Source organism: Pongo abelii, chromosome 21 (assembly GCF_028885655.2).
Source record: "Pongo abelii isolate AG06213 chromosome 21, NHGRI_mPonAbe1-v2.0_pri, whole genome shotgun sequence".
Taxonomy (NCBI): Eukaryota; Metazoa; Chordata; class Mammalia; order Primates; family Hominidae; genus Pongo; species Pongo abelii.
In genome coordinates this window covers 8,966,148-8,991,072 of record NC_072006.2, presented here as the reverse complement: position 1 = coordinate 8,991,072, position 24,925 = coordinate 8,966,148, and the positions used below count along the sequence as shown (strand labels likewise).

Here is a 24,925-nt window from a genome sequence, read left to right as displayed (position 1 = left end):
TCTCTTGCCTCAGCCTCCCAAGTAGCTGGGATTACAGATACGTGCCACCACACCCAGCTAACTTCTTGTATTTTTACTAGAAACGGGGTTTCACCACGTTAACCAGGCTGGCCTCAAACTCCTGACCTCAGGTGATCCTCCCACCTCGGCCTCCCAAAGTGCTGGGATTACAGGCATGAGCCACTGCGCCCATCCAAACTGTGTTTTCTTTACACAATTTTGAAGATTTTATTCTCATGAAGAATGCTGAGGGAAAGGAAAATCATGAAGAATGTTTCTTAGACTTAAAATAACCTTAATATCTTCTAAGATTAAATCTCAGAACTTCATAGTTGGAGGTAGTTTGGGGATCAGCTAGTCCTACTAGTTTCTTTTACAGAGGGAGTCAATAAATATGTATATGATGAATGAATGAATGTGAAGACTGAATGAATGAATGTGTGAATGAGGTAGCTTAACTCTAGACAGACCTGAATTGTATTGTTCCATGAAATGACTGTGTGTTTTAGTCAGTTTCAGCTGGTAGTTGGTAACTAAAAGACAGATTTGAGGCTTCTGTGTGTATGTTGTTTTTCATTTTTTTGTCTGGATATACAAGTCAATGGCAGAACCTGGGAAACCCAATTCCAAATCCAATCTCCTTTCATGTCCACTAGGGAACATCTCACATCTTCTCATAAAAACAAACAAAGAACACCACAAAGTCCTTTGTGATGACAAGTTTAGATAGTCCTAGAGTTTTAAAACTGGGATATGTTATTGAAGTTCATTTCCAAACCAGTTGCTTTCAACCTGAAATGCATTTTCTCATGTACAATGTTAGATTCACAGGCTAGCCAACAAAACAGAACAAAATGCAAAACAGCAAACATCTTTTCAACCCAAAATATCTACTAGAACCCAACTAAGTGTTAAGTTCTGGGAACATGAGGTCATGAGATGTGTAAGTACAAGAGAAAAAAAAATCAGTGAAATGCTCTTCTATTCCTCTCTTTTTCACTTCCATTTACTGACTATAAAATTACTGCAAAGGGAAATTTGAAAAATTTCAAAAATCTGTTATTGGCCCTGTACTACCTCCCTTTGTGCATTCTTCTCCCATTCTTAGTGTCCTTTTTGTTCCAGGTGCTTGGATGCCCCCCATCTTAAATAATGACAGCTATCGTTTTATTGAGCACTTACTATGAGTCAGGCACTGAGCTAACAAACTCAAAGAGATTAAGTAATTTGTCTACACTCATGTGGCAAAGCCAACATGGAGCCCAGCTGCGCTAGTCTCTGAAGCCCATGTTCTTAAACTACCCAGGTCTACTACACTGGTTGTCCTCTACCCTGAGCCGAGTCCTTCCTGATGTGAGAATCCACCTCCTCCCTTCCTATTACAGCCAAAAGGGCTTCATGCTAAAGATTGCTAGCATTCCGTCCCCTTCAATCAAAACATTCATCCCCTTATTGTAGCCAATGTGCCTTAGAAAACAAAAGAGGAGAGCAATCTGAAGTAACTCATGATAACCTCATGTTTCCAGAGATTGTACATACTATTTCAAAGGGGGCACACATTATTATAAGTTCACCTTCAACTAGGAGCATTTCATATAGCTGGTAAGAGCGGGAAGTGAAAAAATATGTATGCAGCAAAAGAGTACATATTTTTGGACGGAATAGGAGGCCAGAGATTCTACTAAGAGTTTGCCTCCAAAGTCAGTACCCCAGTATAGAATATATTTTCACAATTTCTTTTCTTTTCCTATATTTTAATCCATAGCTTAAAAGGGGAAAAAAAGCAACAATAAATAATTGGCATTTAATAAATCCTTGCTGCCTTTATTTGTCATGTGATGAAACCAAAGCCTAGGGCAACAAATATGAAGTCATATAACAAATGGCAGCCCAGGGAAGGGAAACCTCCGAACTGCTAACTCCCAGGCCAGTACAATTTACTTTTGATACCTATAACCCAATTCACCAATTGATTTTTCTTTTCTGTTTAAGGCCTGCCTGAATGAAGACAAAACTGATTAAATATGGATATAAACCCACAGGAATTTGACCAGGCAAAAATTTCCTTTTTTAAATAGAACCAACTCCTATCTGAAAATGGCTTCTAGAAATAATTATTTAATAAAATAATTTAATCCATGTGTTTGTTTCATAGTAACAGAAAAATATCCACCTCCCTTTCCTCCCAAAATTCAGCTGCTGCATATCAGTTTAATTGTACTACCTAGCAGTTCAAAGAAATTGGCTTTTCAATGGACATTAGAATCTAAAACTCCTAGATTTACTGGGTCTGTCCTCTGAGGCCCACAAAAGTGCAATCATAGAACAATAGGGTCAATACATTTCTTATCAAGGGTTCAACTACTTTGATATCACCCATTCTTGGAAGGGAACTCAGGTCAAACTGTTATCAAACAAACATATAAATAGATAAACTAAATGAAGCTAATGAAGAGACCACAATCAAATAGTCCTGGGGAAGACTATTAGCTGGCCTTCTTCAGAAATAAACGTGCAGGGAAAAATTGAGAAAGGACAAAGGAGAAAGTCATGCACCTCTAAGAACAGAGCAAATAAAGATATTAGTTTAAGGCAATGGTCCTCCAGGTAAATATAAAAGCTAAGTTCTTACCACCGACATGAACAAGTGAAATACACTTATTTGATGGAAAACTTATGGGCACAAAGCAATTGTTGACCAAATAGCAGAAATCAGTCTACAAAAATCATAACTAAAAATAAAAGTATAATTCTGTTAATTAGGCATAGAAATTTATAATCTCCACGTCTTACAATTGTCCAGTGTTTATTCATGTACCTAAATTAAAATAATTTCAATCTAGGCAAACCACCCTGAAAGATTTTTTTCTTAAGATGTTTATATCTAAACCCATGCTCAGATCAGCAAAAACATTTAGAAAGGAAAATATTCTATTAAATTTTTTTAAAACATTTTATTGGCGGATTGTTAAATATAAATAATCCATTTTAAATAATATAAACACGTAGTAGAAGTACATAAAACATACTTTCATTTTCTAAAACATAGAGAACAGTAACTTCTTCGCCTCCAAAAGAACAGACCATTTACTACCATTAAAAAAAATCTTTTGGCATTCCTATTGCCCTTCCCATAACTAAATGAATCAGTGACACGTGTATATATATACATATATTGGAGATGGAGTTTCGTTCTTGTTGCCCAGGCTGGAGTGCAATGGTGCAATCTTGGCTCATTGCAACCTCTGCCTCCCGGGTTCAGGTGATTCTCCTGCCTCAGCCTCCCAAGCAGCTGGGATTACAGGCGCCCAGCTAATTTTTTCTACATGTTGGTCAGGCTGGTCTCGAACTCCTGACCTCAGGTGATCCTCCCACCTCGGCCTCCCAAAGTGCCGGAATTACAGGGGTGAGCCACCACACCCAGCCCTGATGTATATATTTGAATCTGCTTTTTATTCATATGTTGAATAAATATTCATAGTTGGGATTACTGGCCTACATCTTCCACAATTATAACATTATTTTAGCTAGTGAATAATAAAACTAATTTGATTTGGGTTAACTTCTTTTCAATACAGATGGTTTAAAAATAAGACAAAGCCTGTCTTTTTCTATTATGATCTTAAAAATATCTTTCTAACATGCTTTTTAAAAAAATACATAAGTATGCTACCACTGCCTTGTAGTAAACTTTAGAAAATGCTGAGATTCCAAAGGGCTGCCTACAAACCAAATGGCATCCTAGCTTTGGCAGGCTGATGCTTCATTTCGGCTGCTCTCGCCCCCTCTAGCGTTTGCAAAGCTCATCTGTCTGATTATCCAGTTACCTCACTGAACAAGATCTTGGCTAAGTCCTGCCCATCTATGACATCACCTCCTTCTTCAGCCACTGCGAGGTGAAGCTTTAAACTTCAGACTTGGAGGTGGGCTGTGTGCAGTAAACTGGAATGCTCTCCCTCGCTCACTCCTCAGTGTAGGAGTGATCTGAAGCAGGACAAGCTCAGCCTGCAGCTGCCGTGGGCTTTGTGTGGACTGGACGCAGAGCTTGGGAGACGGGGGAGGGCTATTACTCCAATTCAAAGTCAATGGAATTACAGCTATAGCGACAGTGTATATAGGATTGCTTTTTCTCGTCTTCCTGGTAAGTGTTTTCCATGTTTTTTCTTATGATTGTCCCAGAAAGTTTGCTTGGTTTTACTCTCTAGAAAGAAAGAAACGACTTGATACTATGAGAAATCCAAATAGGAACGTTTGCTCTGTCACCAGAACAAGCAATATATGTGCGTGCAAGCCAGCAATGAAAAATTTCACTATGATGGCTAAATGTAAGAAGTTTCTTAGAACCTTCTTTCATTTATAAAAGATAGTAAGTGGCTATTTTCTGTCTTGAGTAATTGCTATGTGAAAAGAGCCTTATGGAAAACAGCAAGTTGGAAAGTTCAATGTTAAATATTAAAGAATACAAGGAGATTCTTCACAGATACAAAAGCAACTTGGTGTGTACTGTATGTGTGGTATGATCACCAATTGCTGTTTTTACAACTGTGAAAGAAAATCAATAATCCCTCAGCCCATGAGTACGCAGTACATGAAAAGCATACATCTCGCTCACAGCTAGCCGAGCTACTCCTGGAGACTTACGTGCCTCTGTAAAGGATTAACAGCTACACCTAGATTTTAAAGCTTGCACTGCTATCGTGCCTGAGCTGCTTCAAGCATTTCAGGCTTGCAAATCTCAACTAGTAAATTGAACTCAGAGGAGGGGGAGACACTCTTCCAAACCATATTCCCTCTTCAATAGAACGCCAAAATCCATTGCTTAGGCAAGTGAAGTATGTGACTAGCATAGTAAATGGCTAAGTCTACTCAGAAAAACTAACAAAGCTCACCCTGGAAGCTATGCCTGATGTATGCAGTGAGTTTGGGGTAGCAGGAAAGAAAAATAAATGAGTAGAGCCCTCATCAAGTGGGTTTTGCAGAGGATCCATTCTTTGCAACTTATAATAGGAAAATCTTATATTGGAAGAAATGCATTTATACTACAAAGCTTGAAAAAGTAGTTAAATGTATCTTCTCAAAAAATTTTTTTCACTGAATTAGGTCTGAAACAAAATGGTTGCATATAGGTAAAGAATGCAACAGGCCCATCCATGTCTTCTCAACATCTGGGGGGTTCATTTTTATTATTTTATTAAGAATTTAAAAGAAAAAAATTGATTTTTTTTCAATTGTTAGTCCAAAATCTCTAATGGTTTTAATAATAAGGCTATTTTAAATATTCTTAATAAATCTGTCTATTAATAAATCTGTCTAAAATGCTCATCTATGTTATTTTATTATCCAGAAACAACATAAATAAAGCCACTAGAAAAGTCCTTCAGCTGTAGCAATGCCTTTCATTTATCTGTAACTGCATAAAAATATCCTGACCAGCCTAAACATAAAGAATAAATTTGCTTATATTCAGGGAGAATCACTTATACCTGACCCAAAGTGACAGATGACTAATATTCATCTCTTCCGAAATGAGTAAAGAAAAATTAATCCTTTAAAAGTACTGCAATCAATAATATCAACATCACCAACTACTATAAATATTAATGATAATATGCCACGTTTTACCATGGGAAAATTAAATCAGAGATATGCCCCTTAGTTTGGACACATACATATACACACAGACAAACGTACATCTATTTATTACCCTGAAATAAAAACAGGGTTACAAAAATGCATAGATTTACTAAGAAAACTAAAATTTGATTTTTTTGAAGAGCACAACCAAAACACATCAAGTCCAAGGATCAGCAAAATATTAGTGAATGAATAAACATAATGAATTCATTAATATTGTGGTTCTGTAAAACTGTCTACCAGTTATTAATTGGGTTTTTCATTTCGCTACACCCCACCCTTTAAAATCAATTATCACTGGGTTCAAAATGCACAGTTAAACACTTCCAAAACATAACGTTTGTGAAATATATAATTGGATAGCAAATAAAGTTTTTACAAAAAAGAAGAAAAACAGTAAGAAAATTTGTCATAACTAAATGTGGCAGCAAAATAGAAGGTATGTTTCTTTTGCTTTCAAGTGTTAATTAAGGAGCCTACAATTCTATCAAAACTTTTTCAGAGCTAAGAGAAGCAGTGTGAAATAAATTTGGTTGAAATCTTGTGGCTGTCAGACTTTGTTAGCAAGCTATTAATTATCTTTACCCCAGTTTCTTCTCTAGACTATATTGCCCAATCAAATAGAAACTCCAATTATGCTCAGCATCTCCTGCCTAGGGACACAAGACCCTAATGAACACTCAGTCTCTCTAGACGAAAAATACAATAATCAGCTTTAAACATGCAAGTGCACTGCAGAGAGATTTTTCTGTGCTTTTCTTGGCCACACACCCTAAGGCTTCCTCCTTTTTCTGGATTATTTTGAGCAGTTTTAAGCCCTACAAAAATCAGTGCAGGGAATTTGCCTTGTCTTAATAATATATTAATGTTTCTTCTTTCTTGCTTTTCATTTTTGATATGCCAATGTTCATACCAATATTAAATCTGGTCAATGAAAAACATATTTGGTTTATAGTTGCCATTTCAGTCATTTCTTAACTTTTATGCCTCTTTTTAAGGTGGGTGGGCTATATAACAAAGAATGTGATTGATTAATGGCAAAATCCAGAGCTAACTTAAAAATTCTGAATAGATCCCCTTATATATTCTTTTATTCAAACCCATTTATTTTTTTTTTAAAAAAAAGCATTAGAAATAACTGTTTAAATCAAATGAAGACTACCATAAATAAAGTCAACAATGGAAATAAGATTCAGTAAATTTTTCAAAGGCCGTAATTTCTCCCCTCCGTCTTTCCTCCTTCCCCCTTCTCTCCCACCCCCCACCTTTTGCCCCAGAGGCCTTCACTGTTCTTCTCAACGGGAGGCTTTGTTGTAATTAAACCAGAGAAAAACTGGCCAGCAGCAGCCAACATCTGACTTGCGGCTTCTGAAAGCAGTGTTCTGGTAGAGTGTACCACCCCCCAGTGGGCAAAAACTCTACAGTAAAAATCTCTCAGCAATATTAATCCTCAAAACTGCATTTTCTCTTCAGAGCATAAAAAGGGATGTTTCTCAGCTCCTTCTAACATTCCACCATTTCAAAAATTTACTGAAAGTCAACAAATAAATTTCCAACAAAGAGCTGGTCTTCTGAAACAGCATTCTTCCTCTTAAGAAAATAGGTATACACATTTCAGAAAGTATTTTCCAGTTTCAAAATACAGATCGACATCACTAAATTTGGTTAAACATCACACTAAAAGACAGTTTTCAAAGCTATGTTTATGTTGTGTAAGAAAGAACTTTGAGTTATCTATTTACGAAAACCCCAGAGAAAACAGATTTTAAGTAGAAAGCAATTGAATATAATTTAAGCAAAAGCTAAAATTTCATTTGTTTTGCATATGCATAATCTCTTTCCTACCCTAAAATCAAGTGTCAGGGATGTATAAAAAGCTTTCTGCAGGTATTATTCTGTTTAAATCAAAGGAGGGAGAAATTGCTCTCACTTGATGAAACAATGACAGCTTTTGTTCTTTATTCTTTCACTTTACATGTGCACAAGTTACCGAGGCAACTTTGAACAGAAAACCCACAGACCACATTTGGTTAAAAACCATTTTTAATGTGTGCCACCGGACTGTGGATTGATCAGTTTATGTGTTGTTGATTTTCTTCCTCTTCATCTGGTTTAAGTAATACTCTGCTTGGACATGAAAAACAATGTATTTTATGATTTCAGGTGGTCTCACCGACCAGTATAGTGCTTGCCACACAGTAGACTAAAATAAATCTATTTGCTGAACTACTGTATGGAAACTTAAATATTAGAAATTTAAAGCACATCAACCAAGTTGTACCAACACAGTTAAAAAGGAATTTAAAGTCTGCAATGGTAAAATGTGGTTTAACAAAAGTAGGCATACTTTTAATTGCATTTGCTCAAAAGCACAAATTTAAAGCATGCCCGCACCCCAAACTCTATACCACTTACCTTCACCACTCTCTAAATTAATATCTTACTCGTTCTTACAACTCTTGCTCTCTAATTCATTTACTTCGGGTTTAATATCATAAAAGGAAGCAGCATTCACTATGCTGAAGGATAATATCCCAGTTTGCCTTTTTGTTTTAAGGATGCTTGATTTAACTTCACAAGTCAAAATAAATGAAGCAGAATTTGATTCATTTGTCAGAAATGTACCGGGGAAAATAACCAGTAACAGAAAAAGAAAAAGTAAAAATACTTAGCATTGGAAATTTTACCCCCTATTTTCCATAAATGAAACAAGGACCTTGTTCAGGCTAGAAAATAGTCTGGATAAAACCAAGTATGAAAAGGCACACTTGCTTCTCTGCCTCTCAGCAAACCCTTCAGACTTCATGACTCTCAAGAGGAGAGTTAGAGGTCCTTCTGCTTGCCTGGCATTAAACAAAAGAATTGGAACTTTCCTGAAATCTGATGATCGTGGAAAATTTAACTACCAGACAGGCAGCTTAGAAAGCATTTTGCTGTCACTATCAACTAACCTGATGTACTCCAGTTTTTCAGTTTAACCATATATGTAGTTTACTTGAAATACCGTTTGTTGTTGCAAAGACTTAGCATTCACAGGTTGAGCTTTTTTGGCAGCAATTTAAGCCTTCATAAATAAATTACCTTCCTAATGCTCTAAATTATGATTGTATAAATTCCAGTTTACCTAGAAATATTCACAAAGTTGGATACATTTGTTTAGGCATGTGTTTTCTTTAGTCTCAAGGTTTTACTTAAAACAATGCAACTAACTTGGATTAAAAGTTCTACATGCCATTAGATTTTAGATTGAATATTTTTAAAAGTCTCCAGCATTAAGAAATCATTCTGTGAGAGAAATCATTAAAAAGAAACTAAAATCTCAAAACCTTATACTTGAATTAATATTTTTCAAAAATGAGTAATGATCAAACAGGTCAAATCAAAATCAATTTAAATCTAAGGCATTAAATAAGAAGTTAGCACTACTATTATACAGCTTCATCTTAATCTAAGTAATGTTCTCAAAACATAAGAAATACCTTCTCATAACACTCCCACCTCCAAAATATTGTAGTAGCAGGGAAGAAATCATATAAACATGTAGATTGCCGCAAGTTCTTGATTTTATTTAAATACCAGTTTTCTATTCAGATACAACTTCTTATATTAGTTTTCCTAAAATAGTATCCTTATCTATTTACATGTTTTATTGGGTGTATCATGGAAATAAATTGGAAGCTTTTCAGACTTGATGATTACATTATAAATGCAAAAAAAAATCCACAATTTTTATTTGTAAAAATAAACTGAATATGAATATAAGGATCCCTATTAAAAATTTGATTCATCAGTGGGGTGGTTATGTTTTTCTTCTTTTTACTACAGTTTTAAATGTTTTATAGTTAAATAATGATTCCATTAAAAATTTTTTTTAAACATTCCATTAAGTTACCAGGGCTTCATTTATGTTTTCCCCCCAAGTTACCCCATTAACAGTATTTTTCTAAAAGATCGATTCATTTTGTTCAGAAGTAATGGCCTCTTTCAAGCCTAGGCAGACAGACAGCCTCTGAAGTCAGTGTTGTGGAAACCTGGCCACAGTGTCCATGCCAGTGGGAGTCATTTTTCTTTTCATCATCGACATTTGACTACAGTATTTCTAGGTGCGCAAATATGTAGATCCAGCTCAGAAAGGGGAAGGTCTAAGCATAGGAGAGGATCGTTCATTTTTGATGAAGAGATCCTTGCAGCCTTTAATATGCCAAAACCAAAACCCAAAAATCTGTTTAGCACTATAGTTTCAAACATAAATGGGAAAGAGAAGATATAAAATGTAGTCAAACATGAACTATTTTGAGCCTAAGGGAGTAGGGGCGTATGAGACTAGCTCTGAACGTAATCTTCATTTCTGAAAGAGTAACCTTCTCTCCTAAGAAACCTGTTTTATGTTTTTGCCTTTTATTTTAATACAATGTGGGGAGAAGAGAATGACATTTTCCAAGAACTTAATGAGATTTAAGGCTTTCTGTTAATCCCACATTATTACCACTATTGTATGAATGGCAAATGTGAGTTTGCATATCAAACAGAATAGAGGAAGCAGCTTCACAAATGTAAAACAGGTAAAATAAACAAATTAATCTTCCGTCTTTTCACACCAATTTAGAACTCTTTCATTCTCTGGGTTAAAAATGTGAAAATCAACACATATTGTTAGAGCCTTATTTGGTGAAATATATATATAGTTCAGATACAAGATAAAAGACATTTATTTTATGTCTGGTTATCATTATGATCATCACCTTGGACACACTGAGGTCTGACCTGACTCAGGGAACAATCAGTTTTTAAATCCCCAATCAGCAGATTCATCATCTCAAGTATATATTGCCTCACCATCATCCCTGGAATATCAGAAATGCTTGACTCTTGGTAACATTTTAAGCAGGTTCTCACTTGTTATTTTTATAATGGTTTTTAATTAGTTTCTAATGCAATTTAACATTAGCAATTGTTTTCTAAACTTAAATTAACCACATTATTTTATATGTTGAATAATTTTCAAGTTTAAAAAACTTTTACAGAAGATACTTTAAAAAGTAACTTTGTAATTATAATTTCAACAGCTTGGTTTTCCATTTTCACACACTGAGAAAGCAACAGTTTTCAAGAAAAGATACTATTGGAATTTGACAATAATGAGCAAAGCCCTAAAGGCATCACAGTAAAGCCTCACATTAAACAATAAATCATTTAAACTTTCCTCTGTGGGCACTTTGCAATATTCACTAGAGACTGTTTGATCCATCTGCTAACTGCTATTTTTGTTTCGAGTTGCCTAAATAATAAATTATATGTATCTGTAATTTTTTTCACTTTTCTTCCGTTAATATAGCCTATGACCATGTTGGTATGTAGTTAGCAAACTAAAAGAAACTGAATTTTTGGAGAGAACCAGAAACACAAATTGTGGTCTTATTTAACATACTCATTCAGCAGAGTATTTGAATTATGGAACAGATGCTATCCTTGTTGGATGTTAGATAGCAACTGTGGGAGAAGCAAATTGCTACTGCTTTAGTCCTTACTTTCAGGGTCACATATTTCCAGGATACTCAAATGTTCCCTACATATATACAAAGTATCAGAGTGGATGACCCTGCATAACCAATTCGAATATTACTCACCTCCTCTAAACTCTCAAAAAATCTTCATGCATATTTGATAATGGGCAAAGCAGTCAACATTAAATTCAATGATCTCTTTAGTCAAGCCAAAAGTCTTCTTTTGGAAATGAAAAATACACTTATTAAAAACTGGCAATACTCATGTATGAACCTAGACAGAAATGCCCCATCTGGTTTTGGTGTGCTTTCCTAATGGTCACTACAAGGAGATTGAAATAATAGTGTCGCTTCTATTTCAAATACAAATTTTTTTTCAAACTCGGTATGCTAAAAGAAAATTAGAACAGTATTCTCCAGAAAAACTAAATATGACTTGAACCTCTATGTCACCTTTTGGGCAAGAACACCTGAGTGCTTAGAGTTTCAAGATCACTAAGTAGTCCTTAGATACACCCCTAAAGAGAAAGGGGATGATGTTGACATTCTGCAGTTGGGAGAATTGAGACCTGCAGGAAGAATCAAACAGGGCACTAAGCAAATCAAAAGAAAAGCTTTTAAAATAGTCTTTTCAACTCTAAATTGTGGATTGTGTGACTTTGTTAAATCATGTTCAGAAATGCCTAAAAAGTTACCTTGGCATTTCTGTCAAAAATACTTGTTAATGTATTTGCTCACCTCTTTGACATGTACTTGTTTTCTTCTTTTTAAACATTTTATCGTTTTATGCATATGATTTAAAAGTAAATTTTTAAAGACTGGCTTGAATATGAAAGCCATGGTGTTTAATTCAAAGTGACACAATCAGATAATAGAAATTATCTGTTTGATGACAATCTCAACTTTGGCTCCTACTTTATTTGTGTAAGAAAATGAGAGGTCTAAAAACAAAGAGGTCAACCTATGCCTTCTGACTAACCACTATGATGAAAGATGTGTTATTTTAAGACATTGAAATTAAATGTCTAGGAAATTTCTCTAGTATGTTAAAGTTCATTATTAATAGTTCATTAAAACCTTTTACTTTCACAGGAGATGCTCAGTCCCAGTATATTTTAAGGAAGAGAAATATAAAGGAAATTTAGTATGCCTCCTTTTCTTTCCATGAAGAATTTAGTTTCCTTTACTTCTTAAAAGAGAATACCTGTTCTCGTATAACGTGACTGCACCAGACATTCTGAAAAATCAGCAAGAAGCAAAAGCTGGAAATAGCTATTTCACAGCAGGTAATCATACCTCAGGATGTAGCTACTGTACAAAGTTTATACTTGGATAATCCTGGATGGGAATAAAGGTAGGGGGTAACTGCCTGAAAAACCTATTACTATACAGGCCTTAGCATCATGAATGACTTTCTTCATGAGGATCTGAAGTTACTATCTCTGACCACATTGCACAGAAGAGCCAATAAGAATTTCAAAGAGGGCAATTTCCACTAAGGGAATTAAGCTACACAAAAGGAAACTTCACACAGAAACTCTATCAGAAAGAAAAAAAAAATACATAGGAAGCCATGTGTCCTACATAGTAACAGGAAGCAGAATTGTTTCTGCCCCCACTTTAATGAGCTTGCCCACCATGCTGAACTGCAGCTGGAATGTTCATTGACAACAGCAAGCCTGATCTGGAGGTGTGTACGCCATAGGATTACTTGAATAAACGGTGAAGAACATTTCCAAGGACTAAACAAAAGTTTATAAGTCCCAGTCCCTCACCAGGAAAATAATATATGTGCATTGGATATTCACCCCCGCAAAATTTACTCACATCGTTCAATAAGGTAGGAAAAACAAAGTATTTTATTTTCATGCCTAAAATTACAAAGGCTAATTAATACTTAAAAGGACAGAAGAGATTATATTACACAATATATCAGTATAAATCTATACTTGGCAGCCATAGAAAAAGTTGATTTATGTTCTAGGTTAGAATTTAAAGAAATATAAATGCACTGTGAAAACACGTTATGAGATAGAAAATAATGAAAAATGTGGACAAAGTCATTAAAACCTGCAGTATGAAACATAAAACAAAATGAGAACAGAAGAAACACAGAGTTTAATATGAAGTGAAATTTTCCACTTAGGTTAGCTGGATGTATTAGCTTTGTCATTCTTTCCCCAAAATAAATGAATGAATCATTCTTATTTTCTTATAGAAATCCATCCATTTAAAATAATGCTTAAAATTAATAACCAAAGAAAATGAAATGACATTAATAATCAAAGCAAACTATGGGTTTGAGATTGAGGATCTCAAGATGTGTGTAACTATTCCTGAGTATGAAGAGAATAGGTATTTTTATGACATTTTTCTACACCTGTATAGTTTTTGCCTAATAAAAAGTAAATATAAAAATGTGTGGTTTTTTGATAACAGTAAAATGATTACCTTTAAATATAACAAATAATATTCCAAGGTGTTAATTATGAATATTAAGTAAGAAATGGATATTCAATTAGCTTGATCAGTGACTGTCTAAAGGTTGATATAAAGTATAATTAAAATACTTTAGATTATTCAATAAAACTTCAATTATATTTAACATTTCAAAATCAAATGGATTTAGGACAGATACTTTTTAATTTATAAAGAAATTAAGAAACCATTAAGGTAAAGAGATTATATGACAGTGTCTATTGTTAGCTAGCAATAAGCTCTATTATGCCCCCTCCCAAAACAAATTAAAATATTAAAAGTGATTATGGATATTTTAGTTTCCACATTCATTTTAAATATTATATTCAGTATGCTGGCCTTATTGTTTTCTGTCTTTTTTTACTCACTTCATTTTAGGGTTCTGAAGTAACGGAAGCTACCTTGTATAAAGACCTCAACACTGCTGACCATGATCAGCCCAGCCTGGAGCATTTTCCTCATCGGGACTAAAATTGGGCTGTTCCTTCAAGTAGCACCTCTATCAGTTATGGCTAAATCCTGTCCATCTGTGTGTCGCTGCGATGCGGGTTTCATTTACTGTAATGATCGCTTTCTGACATCCATTCCAACAGGAATACCAGAGGATGCTACAACTCTCTACCTTCAGAACAACCAAATAAATAATGCTGGGATTCCTTCAGATTTGAAAAACTTGCTGAAAGTAGAAAGAATATACCTATACCACAACAGTTTAGATGAATTTCCTACCAACCTCCCAAAGTATGTAAAAGAGTTACATTTGCAAGAAAATAACATAAGGACTATCACTTATGATTCACTTTCAAAAATTCCCTATCTGGAAGAATTACATTTAGATGACAACTCTGTCTCTGCAGTTAGCATAGAAGAGGGAGCATTCCGAGACAGCAACTATCTCCGACTGCTTTTCCTGTCCCGTAATCACCTTAGCACAATTCCCTGGGGTTTGCCCAGGACTATAGAAGAACTACGCTTGGATGATAATCGCATATCCACTATTTCATCACCATCTCTTCAAGGTCTCACTAGTCTAAAACGCCTGGTTCTAGATGGAAACCTGTTGAACAATCATGGTTTAGGTGACAAAGTTTTCTTCAACCTAGTTAATTTAACAGAGCTGTCCCTGGTGCGGAATTCCCTGACTGCTGCACCAGTAAACCTTCCAGGCACAAACCTGAGGAAGCTTTATCTTCAAGATAACCACATCAATCGGGTGCCCCCAAATGCTTTTTCTTATCTAAGGCAGCTCTATCGACTGGATATGTCCAATAATAACCTAAGTAATTTACCTCAGGGTATCTTTGATGATTTGGACAATATAACACAACTGATTCTTCGCAACAATCCCTGGTATTGCGGGTGCAAGATGAAATGGGTACGTGACTGGTTACAATCATTACCTGTGAAGGTCAACGTGCGTGGGCTTATGTGCCAAGCCCCAGAAAAGGTTCGTGGGATGGCTATTAAGGATCTCAATGCAGAACTGTTTGATTGTAAGGACAGTGGGATTGTAAGCACCATTCAGATAACCACTGCAATACCCAACACAGTGTATCCTGCCCAAGGACAGTGGCCAGCTCCAGTGACCAAACAGCCAGATATTAAGAACCCCAAGCTCACTAAGGATCACCAAACCACAGGGAGTCCTTCAAGAAAAACAATTACAATTACTGTGAAGTCTGTCACCTCTGATACAATTCATATCTCTTGGAAACTTGCTCTACCTATGACTGCTTTGAGACTCAGCTGGCTTAAACTGGGCCATAGCCCGGCATTTGGATCTATAACAGAAACAATTGTAACGGGGGAACGCAGTGAGTACTTGGTCACAGCCCTGGAGCCTGATTCGCCCTATAAAGTATGCATGGTTCCCATGGAAACCAGCAACCTCTACCTATTTGATGAAACTCCTGTTTGTATTGAGACTGAAACTGCACCCCTTCGAATGTACAACCCTACAACCACCCTCAATCGAGAGCAAGAGAAAGAACCTTACAAAAACCCCAATTTACCTTTGGCTGCCATCATTGGTGGGGCTGTGGCCCTGGTTACCATTGCCCTTCTTGCTTTAGTGTGTTGGTATGTTCATAGGAATGGATCGCTCTTCTCAAGGAACTGTGCATACAGCAAAGGGAGGAGAAGAAAGGATGACTATGCAGAAGCTGGCACTAAGAAGGACAACTCTATCCTGGAAATCAGGGAAACTTCTTTTCAGATGTTACCAATAAGCAATGAACCCATCTCGAAGGAGGAGTTTGTAATACACACCATATTTCCTCCGAATGGAATGAATCTGTACAAAAACAATCACAGTGAAAGCAGTAGTAACCGAAGCTACAGAGACAGTGGTATTCCAGACTCAGATCACTCACACTCATGATGCTGAAGGACTCGCAGCAGACTTGTGTTTTGGGTTTTTTAAACCTAAGGGAGGTGATGATAGGAACCCTGTTCTACTGCAAAACACTGGAAAAAGAGACTGAAAAAAAGCAATGTACTGTACATTTGCCATATAATTTATATTTAAGAACTTTTTATTAAAAGTTTCAAATTTCAGGTTACTGCTGCGATTGATGTAGTGGAGATGCCTGAACACAATTCTATATTTTAGTATTTTTTAGTAATTTGTACTGTATTTTCCTTGCAAATATTGGAGTTATAAACCATTTACTTTGTGTTCTACTGAGTAAGATGACTTGTTGACTGTGAAAGTGAATTTTCTTGCTGTGTTGAACAATCAGGACTGCATTCACATGAGATCCTTGTAGTATAAGCACAGGCCATTTTTCACTTTGGTATTAATAAAATGTAAAAAAAAAAAAACTGGCTGAATGGCTGAATGACATAAAATTTAATTTTAAAAAATGGTTATGAAGTAATGTTCCAATTATTAAATTTGTATTATCCCAGTGGTATTCAATAAATCAAAATGTGTGAAGTAATGGGCAATATCAAACTTCCTGTATATCTCCATTTTTGCTCTAGGCAAATTAATTATCCTTAAAAAAGTTAAGCATATCTTCTGAACTGAATACATCAGCTGGCATAAAAGGAGCGTGAAGTCTGTTAAAGCCATTGTCAGCAAAGCTTTGAAAATAAAGGACTTCACAAAAACAGTAATGTAAATGTGCTTCTAAGTTGGGGGGAAAATGTGTACTTAGGAAAATATGAAAACTTAGACTTGTATAGTGTAATGAACACAAATACCAAAACTGCATTTTGGTTTTGCCTATACCATCCTGATTTTTGAAAAGTGAATTATAAACACAAAATTGTTAGTGTTTATGATGTTTTTATCATAAAGGATGTCAGAGAAACTTTATGCATATTAAAAATGTAATGTAATTATAAGCAATTCCCCTCAACAATCCAGAGAAAGTAGTTCTTTAAATAAGAGATAATTTAAAGAAAAATAAATACTAGACATCAAATTTAGATCTGGTTTATGTCAAAGGTTTTAACACTGTACATAAATGTTCAATTTACTTTTACAAAGATCAAGAATATTGCCCATTACTGTCACAATTTTCCAGATATTACATAATGAACTTGTAACATTTCCTTCTAGCTTCCTACTGAATTGTGAGCTATTACTTGTTGAAAAACCATATCACTTTTCTGTTGCCATGATTTTTTTTTTCAACAAAAAACCAAAGTGCATTGTACGCCCTTTGGCCAGTCTTGTATGTGCCTTGATCCAACGCTACATGTATTCAGCTTTTAAAACTCGACAAATTTTTCATACTCCTTAAATATGAAAAATTATGGTCTTATTGCTGAATAAAACTTTTAAAAAGTACAGAATAATTGTGCTTGCTTTTTCAGGATTGTGTTACTATCACTAAGTAGCAAATTGCCCAGCACATTAGTCCTAAACGTCCCATGTATTTTTCTAGGCATAAAAATAAAAGTTGGCTAAAAATTTTAAAAAATCAACATCTTGAGGTTGTGTATCATTTTACTTCAAAGAGTTCAGTGTTTCATCTATAAATGTATTTCCTCTTACTTATTCAGTGTATAGATGGAAAATTTAAGAAATGGTTTCAAAGCCTTTCTCTCTTAGGCACACTGCTGCCACTGTCCTGATACTTTTTAAGGTGGTCTTTGAAAAACTGTTTTTTTAAAATAGCCTTTTAGTAGAGTGAGTTGGCATTTGTGATACTGTGAAATATACACTTTCTCTTTGTCCCTGTTTCTGGCATACAACTCCTAAAATCCTTGCAATCTTCAAAGTGATATATTTTCATATGCTAATGAGTTCACTGATAGCTGGCAGGCTCTAGGTAGCTTCAAGATAAAGTCTGGTCATTGAAAAGACCAAGACTTGACTATAGGATTGGGACTTACAACCCCAAACCCTAACCTCCAGAGAGGGGGAAGGGGATGAAGATTAAGTTGATCACCAGTGAGCAATGGTTTAATCAAGCATGCCTATGTAATCAAGCCTCCATAAAAAAACAAAAGGTCAAGATTTGGAGAGCTTCCAGATTGCAAAACATGTGGCGGTTCCTGCAGGATGGCATGCCTGGAGAGGGCATGGAAGCTCTGTGCCCACCTAGACCTCACCTTATGTTTCCTGCCATCGGGATCCTTTGTAACATCCTTTATAACATCCTTTATAATATATCAGTAAATCTGTTTCCTTGCATTTTGTGAGCCGTTGTAGCAAATTAATAGAACACAAAAAGGGGATCCTGGAAAACCAAACTTGAAGCTGACTAGTCTTGCAACTGGTGTCTGAAGAGGGGGCAGTTTTGTGGGAATAAGACCTCAACCTGTGGGATATGACACAATTTCCTGGTAGACAGTGTCAGGATTAAACTGAATTGGAGGACACCCAGCTGGTATCTGCTGAAGAACTGATTGCTTGCATGGTGTATGGGGCAAAACTTGTTAAGACAAGTCTTCTATGTTGGTTATTGTTGAATGAGAGAATTAAACACACACACACACACACTTTGAGTTTGTGTTTTCCACACAGAGCATCAAAAGACTTGAAATCTCAGATCTACCACTTAGGTATGCAATTAAAAACAAACCACTTACCCTTCCTAGCTATGTTTCCTTATCTGTAAAAGGGGGTTATTAGTACCCTCATTTTTGTGAGGATTAAATGACACGATGTGCATGGAAACTGTACAATCTTCTACAAAATACAAGTTACTACTATTATTATGGTCAACAAATGTTTGCCATCTGTTCCCAAGTTTTACTAGATACTGCTCCTTTTACTCCTCTACTGACAAGGAGATATCTCCAAGTGACTATGAAATCTTATTAATTATTTGTTTGCTGTCTTCAAAATGTTTCCCAACACTCTGTCTTTTGGCTTCCCGTTATGGTTGTTTTCGAGGGACAACTTAAAGATGAATGTGATTAACATTAAACATAAGGAATGTTTCTGAAAGAAGTTTGACTTTGCTTCTAGCGGTTTTGAGTAGTTTAAGCTATAGTTCTGCTAGAGGTCAGGGAAAGGACTGGATGTCTCCATAAGGTCTCTGTAAACCTGTAGTTTATAAAAAGCAAAAAAAAAAAAAAAACAGAGACTATATTGATATTTTCCAGTCAGTATACCTTTCATGAGCATAGAAAAGTTTGTGTACGTTCTAAAATATAACTTTTGATTATGTTGCCTGGAATAAATCAGAAACGTGCTTTTTACTAGCAAATACACAGAGCACCAAGAGGATACAAGTTTTTTCTTTACCTACACTTGCTATAATATCCAGTTGCTTTGCAAAATACAAAAAATATATATATATGTATTTCAATAGAATATCAAGATACAAGTCTCCACCTTAAAGGGCACTAAATAATTATACACACATTTCCATGCATCCCAAACTAAATGATATTAATAAGACTAAATTCCAAATCAGGTACTAACAAATTTATAGGGAAAAATAATCCAATTCTGAATATATAGCATATAGCTTTAACAACAACAACAACAAAAAAAAACTGGGAAAGCTACAAAAAACTAGAGGAAAAAAAGTACTCCCTTGCTAAATGTTTGACAAAAATCAAAAATTGTTTTTAGATGCAGCCATTTGTAACTGCATTTAATCGCTGCACTTATTCTTGCTCCCTATTAAAAATGACACTGTGCTCTATCTTACAGGAAGGCCGATGTATTAAAAGTATTATTCCCCTATTCCAAACAAACTAGTGAAAACAACTTGGCTTTAGTAACTACAGTTTCTGATTAATGCATATTTTATAGCTATATGCCAACATGACAATTTCATGAGGAATCCAAAGAGAGCTACATGCCCTAAAGCACCTGAAGCATGGGTGTTAACGGAATCAATTCACCAATGAATGTACTATTAGTTCATTGCTGCTGAAAATGGTAGCAGCATTTAAAATTCTAATTCCTTTTTCCTTCTTAGCATGATTAGCAAATCTTAATTTAGCATAGTCTTAGAATTACAAACTGTAATTCTAATTAGAATTACAAACTGTAATTCTAATTAGAATTACAAACTGTAATTCTAATTAGAATTACAAACTGTATTTTTAGAATTTGTCTTAGAATTACAAACTGTATTTTTTGTTTTGGGACTTTTTGTTAAATTAGCAAAAAATAACTCATGCTTATCAATCACTTTTTAAGAACTTCAAAGTTCTCTGCAAATATTCTTAACTAGTCAATGACTTTTACTGACTGGCTTTTTTTTTTTGAGATGGAGTATCGCTCTGTTATCCAGGCTGGAGTGCAGTGGTGCAATCTTGGCTCACTGCAACCACTGCCTCCCGGATTGAAGCGACTCTCTTACCTCAGCCTCCCGAGTAGCTGGGATCACAGACTTGCATCACCACACCCAGCTAATTTTTGTATTTTTAGTAGAGATGGGGTTTCACCATGTTGGCCAGGCTGGTCTCGAACTTCCAACCTCAAGTGATCCACCCGCTTCAGCCTCCCAAACTGCTGGGATTACAAGCGTGAGCCACCACACCCAGGTGGTTTCTTTTTTATAAGTAGTAGATGGCTTGCCTTCAAGAAGTGTGCTGTCTACCAATTATTAGGCATAAACAGCAGTGACCGTTCACTGCTCTGCAGTAAAAAGGAAGAAACAACTACATCTATTTGAATAGCTCAAGGAAGACCTCATGAAGGAGATAGGATAGGTGTTGAGGGGTAAGAAGGAGTTTAAAGAAAAGCAGATACTGGTTATGAAGAAAAAATGTGACCAAAATTATCAAGAAATAAAAATTGGCAATGTTTCTCAACCCTGGCCTTGGTCAGAATCACTTGAGGGAGGTTTTTATTAAGAGGTTTTATTGGGGCCTGATTAGGCCCCAATAAAGACTTACTAAATTAAAAGCTCCCAGATGAAGGCTAGGCATGTACATTTCAAAAAATTCCAAAGGTGATTATGATGTGGTCAAGAACCACTGATTTAGGAGGTGTTTGGATAAAGGCCAATAGTCTAACTGAAATACAGGGTTCATGAAGGAGGTAAGACTGGAAAGGTATTTTCCATTAGGCTTTGTAGTGTGTTGAATTCCAAGCTGAGAAGTCTGCATTGATATTCTTTGGCAATGACTCTTAAGCAGGTATATAAATGATCAGTGCACTTCAGGTGACATTTTATAAAAATAAAAAATATTGCTTAAAGATGAATGGGAGAAACTGGGAACAAGAAGACAAGTTATATGGCTATACAGTATTTCAGGCAAGGGGAAATAAGGGCCTGAATAGCGCACTGTCAGTGGAATGCGGTCAAAAAAGAAATAAAGAAAAGAAAGCTTTAATCAAAAAGATACAGTAAAAAAAGTAGAATATTGAAGATGATGAAGATTTTCAGCACAGGTAAGTAGAATGTTGGTAAGGCAATTAATAAAGATGGAAAACAACTGAGAAGAAACAGATTTCAGAGTATTTTGTAAATATTGGCTTTGAACAGGTGACTATGTGCGCAGTACAGGTTTACATCTGCTAATTATTAATAGTGCCCTCTTCAACCCTCCACAGTGACCCAGTTTAGATAATAAATTAACATGACCTTAGGTTTACATTATCCCTCTGGACATGTCTACAGAAGGTTACAAAGGAGGATGTGGGGACATATCCTCAGCATCAGGAAGGGAAACCACATCTAAGAGGTGAGTATTAAAATTGAGAGGGCAGATGAGATAATCAACAGAAAATAAGCAAGAGAAAAGAGGTGCCAAAAGAGAACCTACCCTTTGTAGCAGGGGAAGAGGGAGAAGAATCCACATCAAAGAAACAACAAACAAAAGGGCGGGGGGGGATTGCAGAGGAGGAAAAATAATCACAGAAAGAAAATATTATGGAGTCAAGGAAGGAAAGTATTAAAAAAGGAGGATGTCAAAAATGTTATCAGGGTAAAGACATAGAAGAGGTCACCATTGAATATGAAAAATGAGGTGACCCTTGGGGATTATGAAAGCAGTGTCTACAGAGTAATGAGGGAAAAGTCTCTAGGGTGCTGATAGGATAATGGGAGATAAAGAAAACAGAAACAATGATTAAGAATACTCTTTCAAGAAGTTAAGAGGGTGAAGGGGTCTTGTTGGGTCATGGGGAGGAACAAGATAGAAAAAAAGGAAGTGAACACCAGGAGGGAGATATATCAACCTGAGGAAGAAGATGGGAGTATAGTGACAGGAATCTACAATGAAGACAGGAAGCATATTTAATAGGAGAAAAGAAAGTTGAGATGCCCAAGAGGTGCGGCCCAAGCCATGACTGTGGCTCTAGGATGCCTGAAATAAAGACTGAGAAGCTACAGTTTTACAAGAATCACTAGCTAGGGGAACAAAGTCACTGACAGAGATGGAATGAGTTGGTATGAAGGTAAGGTTTATAGTCAGGCCCTAAGGAAGATGGGGAAATGTCCCAGAGATGAAGAGGATGGAGAAGATGATGGGATTAGGTGATGCAGATATAAAATATAGACTTCAGAATAAAGGTTTTTGAATAATGATGACAGAAGCATAGTCACATCTTTCAGGTTTGGAGAAAACATTTTTGAGACTACCTATCTACATCCCACACCTCTCCCCTACCCTGCTTTCATCAAATATTGGTAGTTTCTAGAGATGGAGCAGATAGCAGGAAAGGTCATCCTCAAGGAAAAACATCAATTAATTCAAGACTGTGGGAAGAATGCTAAGAAAAATGCCAATCACATGGGAAACTGGAACCCAAAAGAAGAATATTGCAGTGGGCCTAGTAAAAGCAGTTAGAAAATGATCCAGAAAGGAGATAATATTCTCAGAAATAAAGAGACATGAAACAGGAAAGCAGAGTGGGAAGGGCATTGCACCTAGGACTCTAACAGATAATCAGTTACACAGGCTGCTGGTCATGACAGATGGGTGGAAACTCTTATTCTAAATAGTACAGACATTAAGAACAGATTAAAAGAAGAACAAGAATAACCAAATTAACCTTGCTCTATTCTTCACACTTCAAAACAGAATTAAATCCAACTTTATCTCAAAATACACACTGAAGAAGTATTTTTACTCATGTAAACTTTCACTGGGCTTACCTACAAATATCATAAGATTCCAGGTGAAGGGGTAAGCAATCACATTATGAACCCCTCCCACTCCCTACCCCTATCTCATTTTTATGTTATATGGCTAGAATGAGATTAGAAATAAACTTTAAGGCTGCCTTCAAAGTTTTTCTTTTTTAAGAGGCTTCAAAAGGAAGCATGCAGCCACGGGGGTGTGGAAGTTGGGGATAATGGGATTTTACAGATTGATTATGTGCACACATAAAAGCAGTGCTTCTTTTTCAATGCCAGCTGGCTGGAGTGGAGGGAGGATAGTCTAGGCAATTACTATGCAAAGTAATTACCCTGTTGAATGTATGTTGGGGGCTCTGATAATTGTGACAACATAAAACTGAGGCTAGTTCATATCAATCTTCCATTAAAAAGCATGGAATCACTGCTGGAATCTCGCATATTAATTTCCTTAATATGGGGATCAATGTTAATGAATATACCCAGAAAAGGCTAGGTTAAACAAAAGTCTAAAAAAAGTTTATCTTTCTAAAATATGTTCTATAAATATTAGTGACGTCTTACACATACAGTGGGCTTAATAAGTGCCTGCTGACTATGTTGTGGCTGCTACAGATCCTACCATTTGTTGAAGACTTTGTCAAGCCCAGTGTTTAGTATTTTAGATCTTTTAATCTCATTTAATTCACACAATAACTTTAGAGACACGAATTATTATCCTTATTTTTCAGAAAAGCAAATTAAGACTTTGAAAGGTCATAGAGATTTGTTATCCATTCAACCTTAACAATGATGTACTAAGTATCTGTTCAATAACTGTGGCTGGAGTTGGGTGTACAATAGTAGACCAAAAAGACATGAAGATTATGGCTGGGGGAGGACAGGAATCCAGATTTTTTTTTGAGACAGAGTCTCGCTCTGTCATCAGGCTGGAGTGCAGTGGCGCAATCTTGGCTCACTCATCGCAACCTCCACCTCCCAGGTTCAAGCAATTCTCCTGCCTCAGCCTCCCAAGTAGCTGGGACTACAGGTGCGTGCCACCACACCCAGCTAATTTTTTGTGTTTTTAGTAGAGGGGTTTCACCATATTGGCCAGGATTGTCTTGATCTCTTGACCTCATGATCCACCCGCCTTGGCCTCCCAAAGTGCTGGGATTACCGGCATTAGCCACCGTGCCCAGCCAGGAATCCAGATATTAAACAAAACTCAAAGGAATATAAAGTGAAAAACTATGATAGGTACCATGAAAGAGAAAAACATGGTGCTATGAGTGAGCATAACAAGAGAACCTATTTAGACTGGGTGGTAAGAGAAAGCCTAAGACTCGAGAGATAAAGAGTCAGCCATGTAAAGAGTAAAATGAACAGTGTCCTGAGCACAGGAAACAGGCTGTGTTAAAGTTGCAAATAGGAAATCAGCTTAATGTGTTTAAGGATTAGAAGAATTCAGGTGACTCACACTCAGTGATAAAGACATAGGTGAGATCAGCAAGGTAGGCCTGAATAAGGAGTCTGAACTTCATTCTAGCATAAAAGAAAGACAATGGACAGTTTTTAAGAGGGCAGGGAGGAATAAGGGGAAGATAGGGGGTGGTGAGCAGGAGAAGTGAGTAAAAGAGGAAGAGAAGGTGTGGGGATCCGACTGTCAGATTTCAATTGTAATAAGATCACTCTAGCTACTGTATGGAGAAACACTGTGTGGAACAGAATAGTGGTGGTGAGTAGAGAGGTGGAAAGATGCTCAAAATATTTTGAAGCTATAATGGATTTCTTTTTAAAGTTAAATAGTAAGTAGTAGAACAA

The 24,925-nt window shown here is 36.0% G+C and overlaps 2 protein-coding genes across 10 annotated transcripts in view; one reads left to right on the top strand and one right to left on the bottom strand.

The window, feature by feature from the left end:
• The window catches only part of MACROD2 (mono-ADP ribosylhydrolase 2), a 2,107,194-nt gene that overhangs the window by 1,727,109 nt on the left and 355,160 nt on the right, over positions 1–24,925 (bottom strand). The window lies entirely within an intron of this gene.
• Positions 3,867–17,552, top strand: FLRT3 (fibronectin leucine rich transmembrane protein 3). Of its 3 annotated transcripts, none has more exons than XM_054541539.2 (3): positions 3,867–4,141; positions 12,231–12,978; positions 13,995–17,552. In XM_054541539.2, exon 3 carries the CDS (start codon positions 14,047–14,049, stop codon positions 15,994–15,996), a length of 1,950 nt encoding a protein of 649 aa, XP_054397514.1. In that variant the 5' UTR covers positions 3,867–4,141; positions 12,231–12,978; positions 13,995–14,046; the 3' UTR covers positions 15,997–17,552.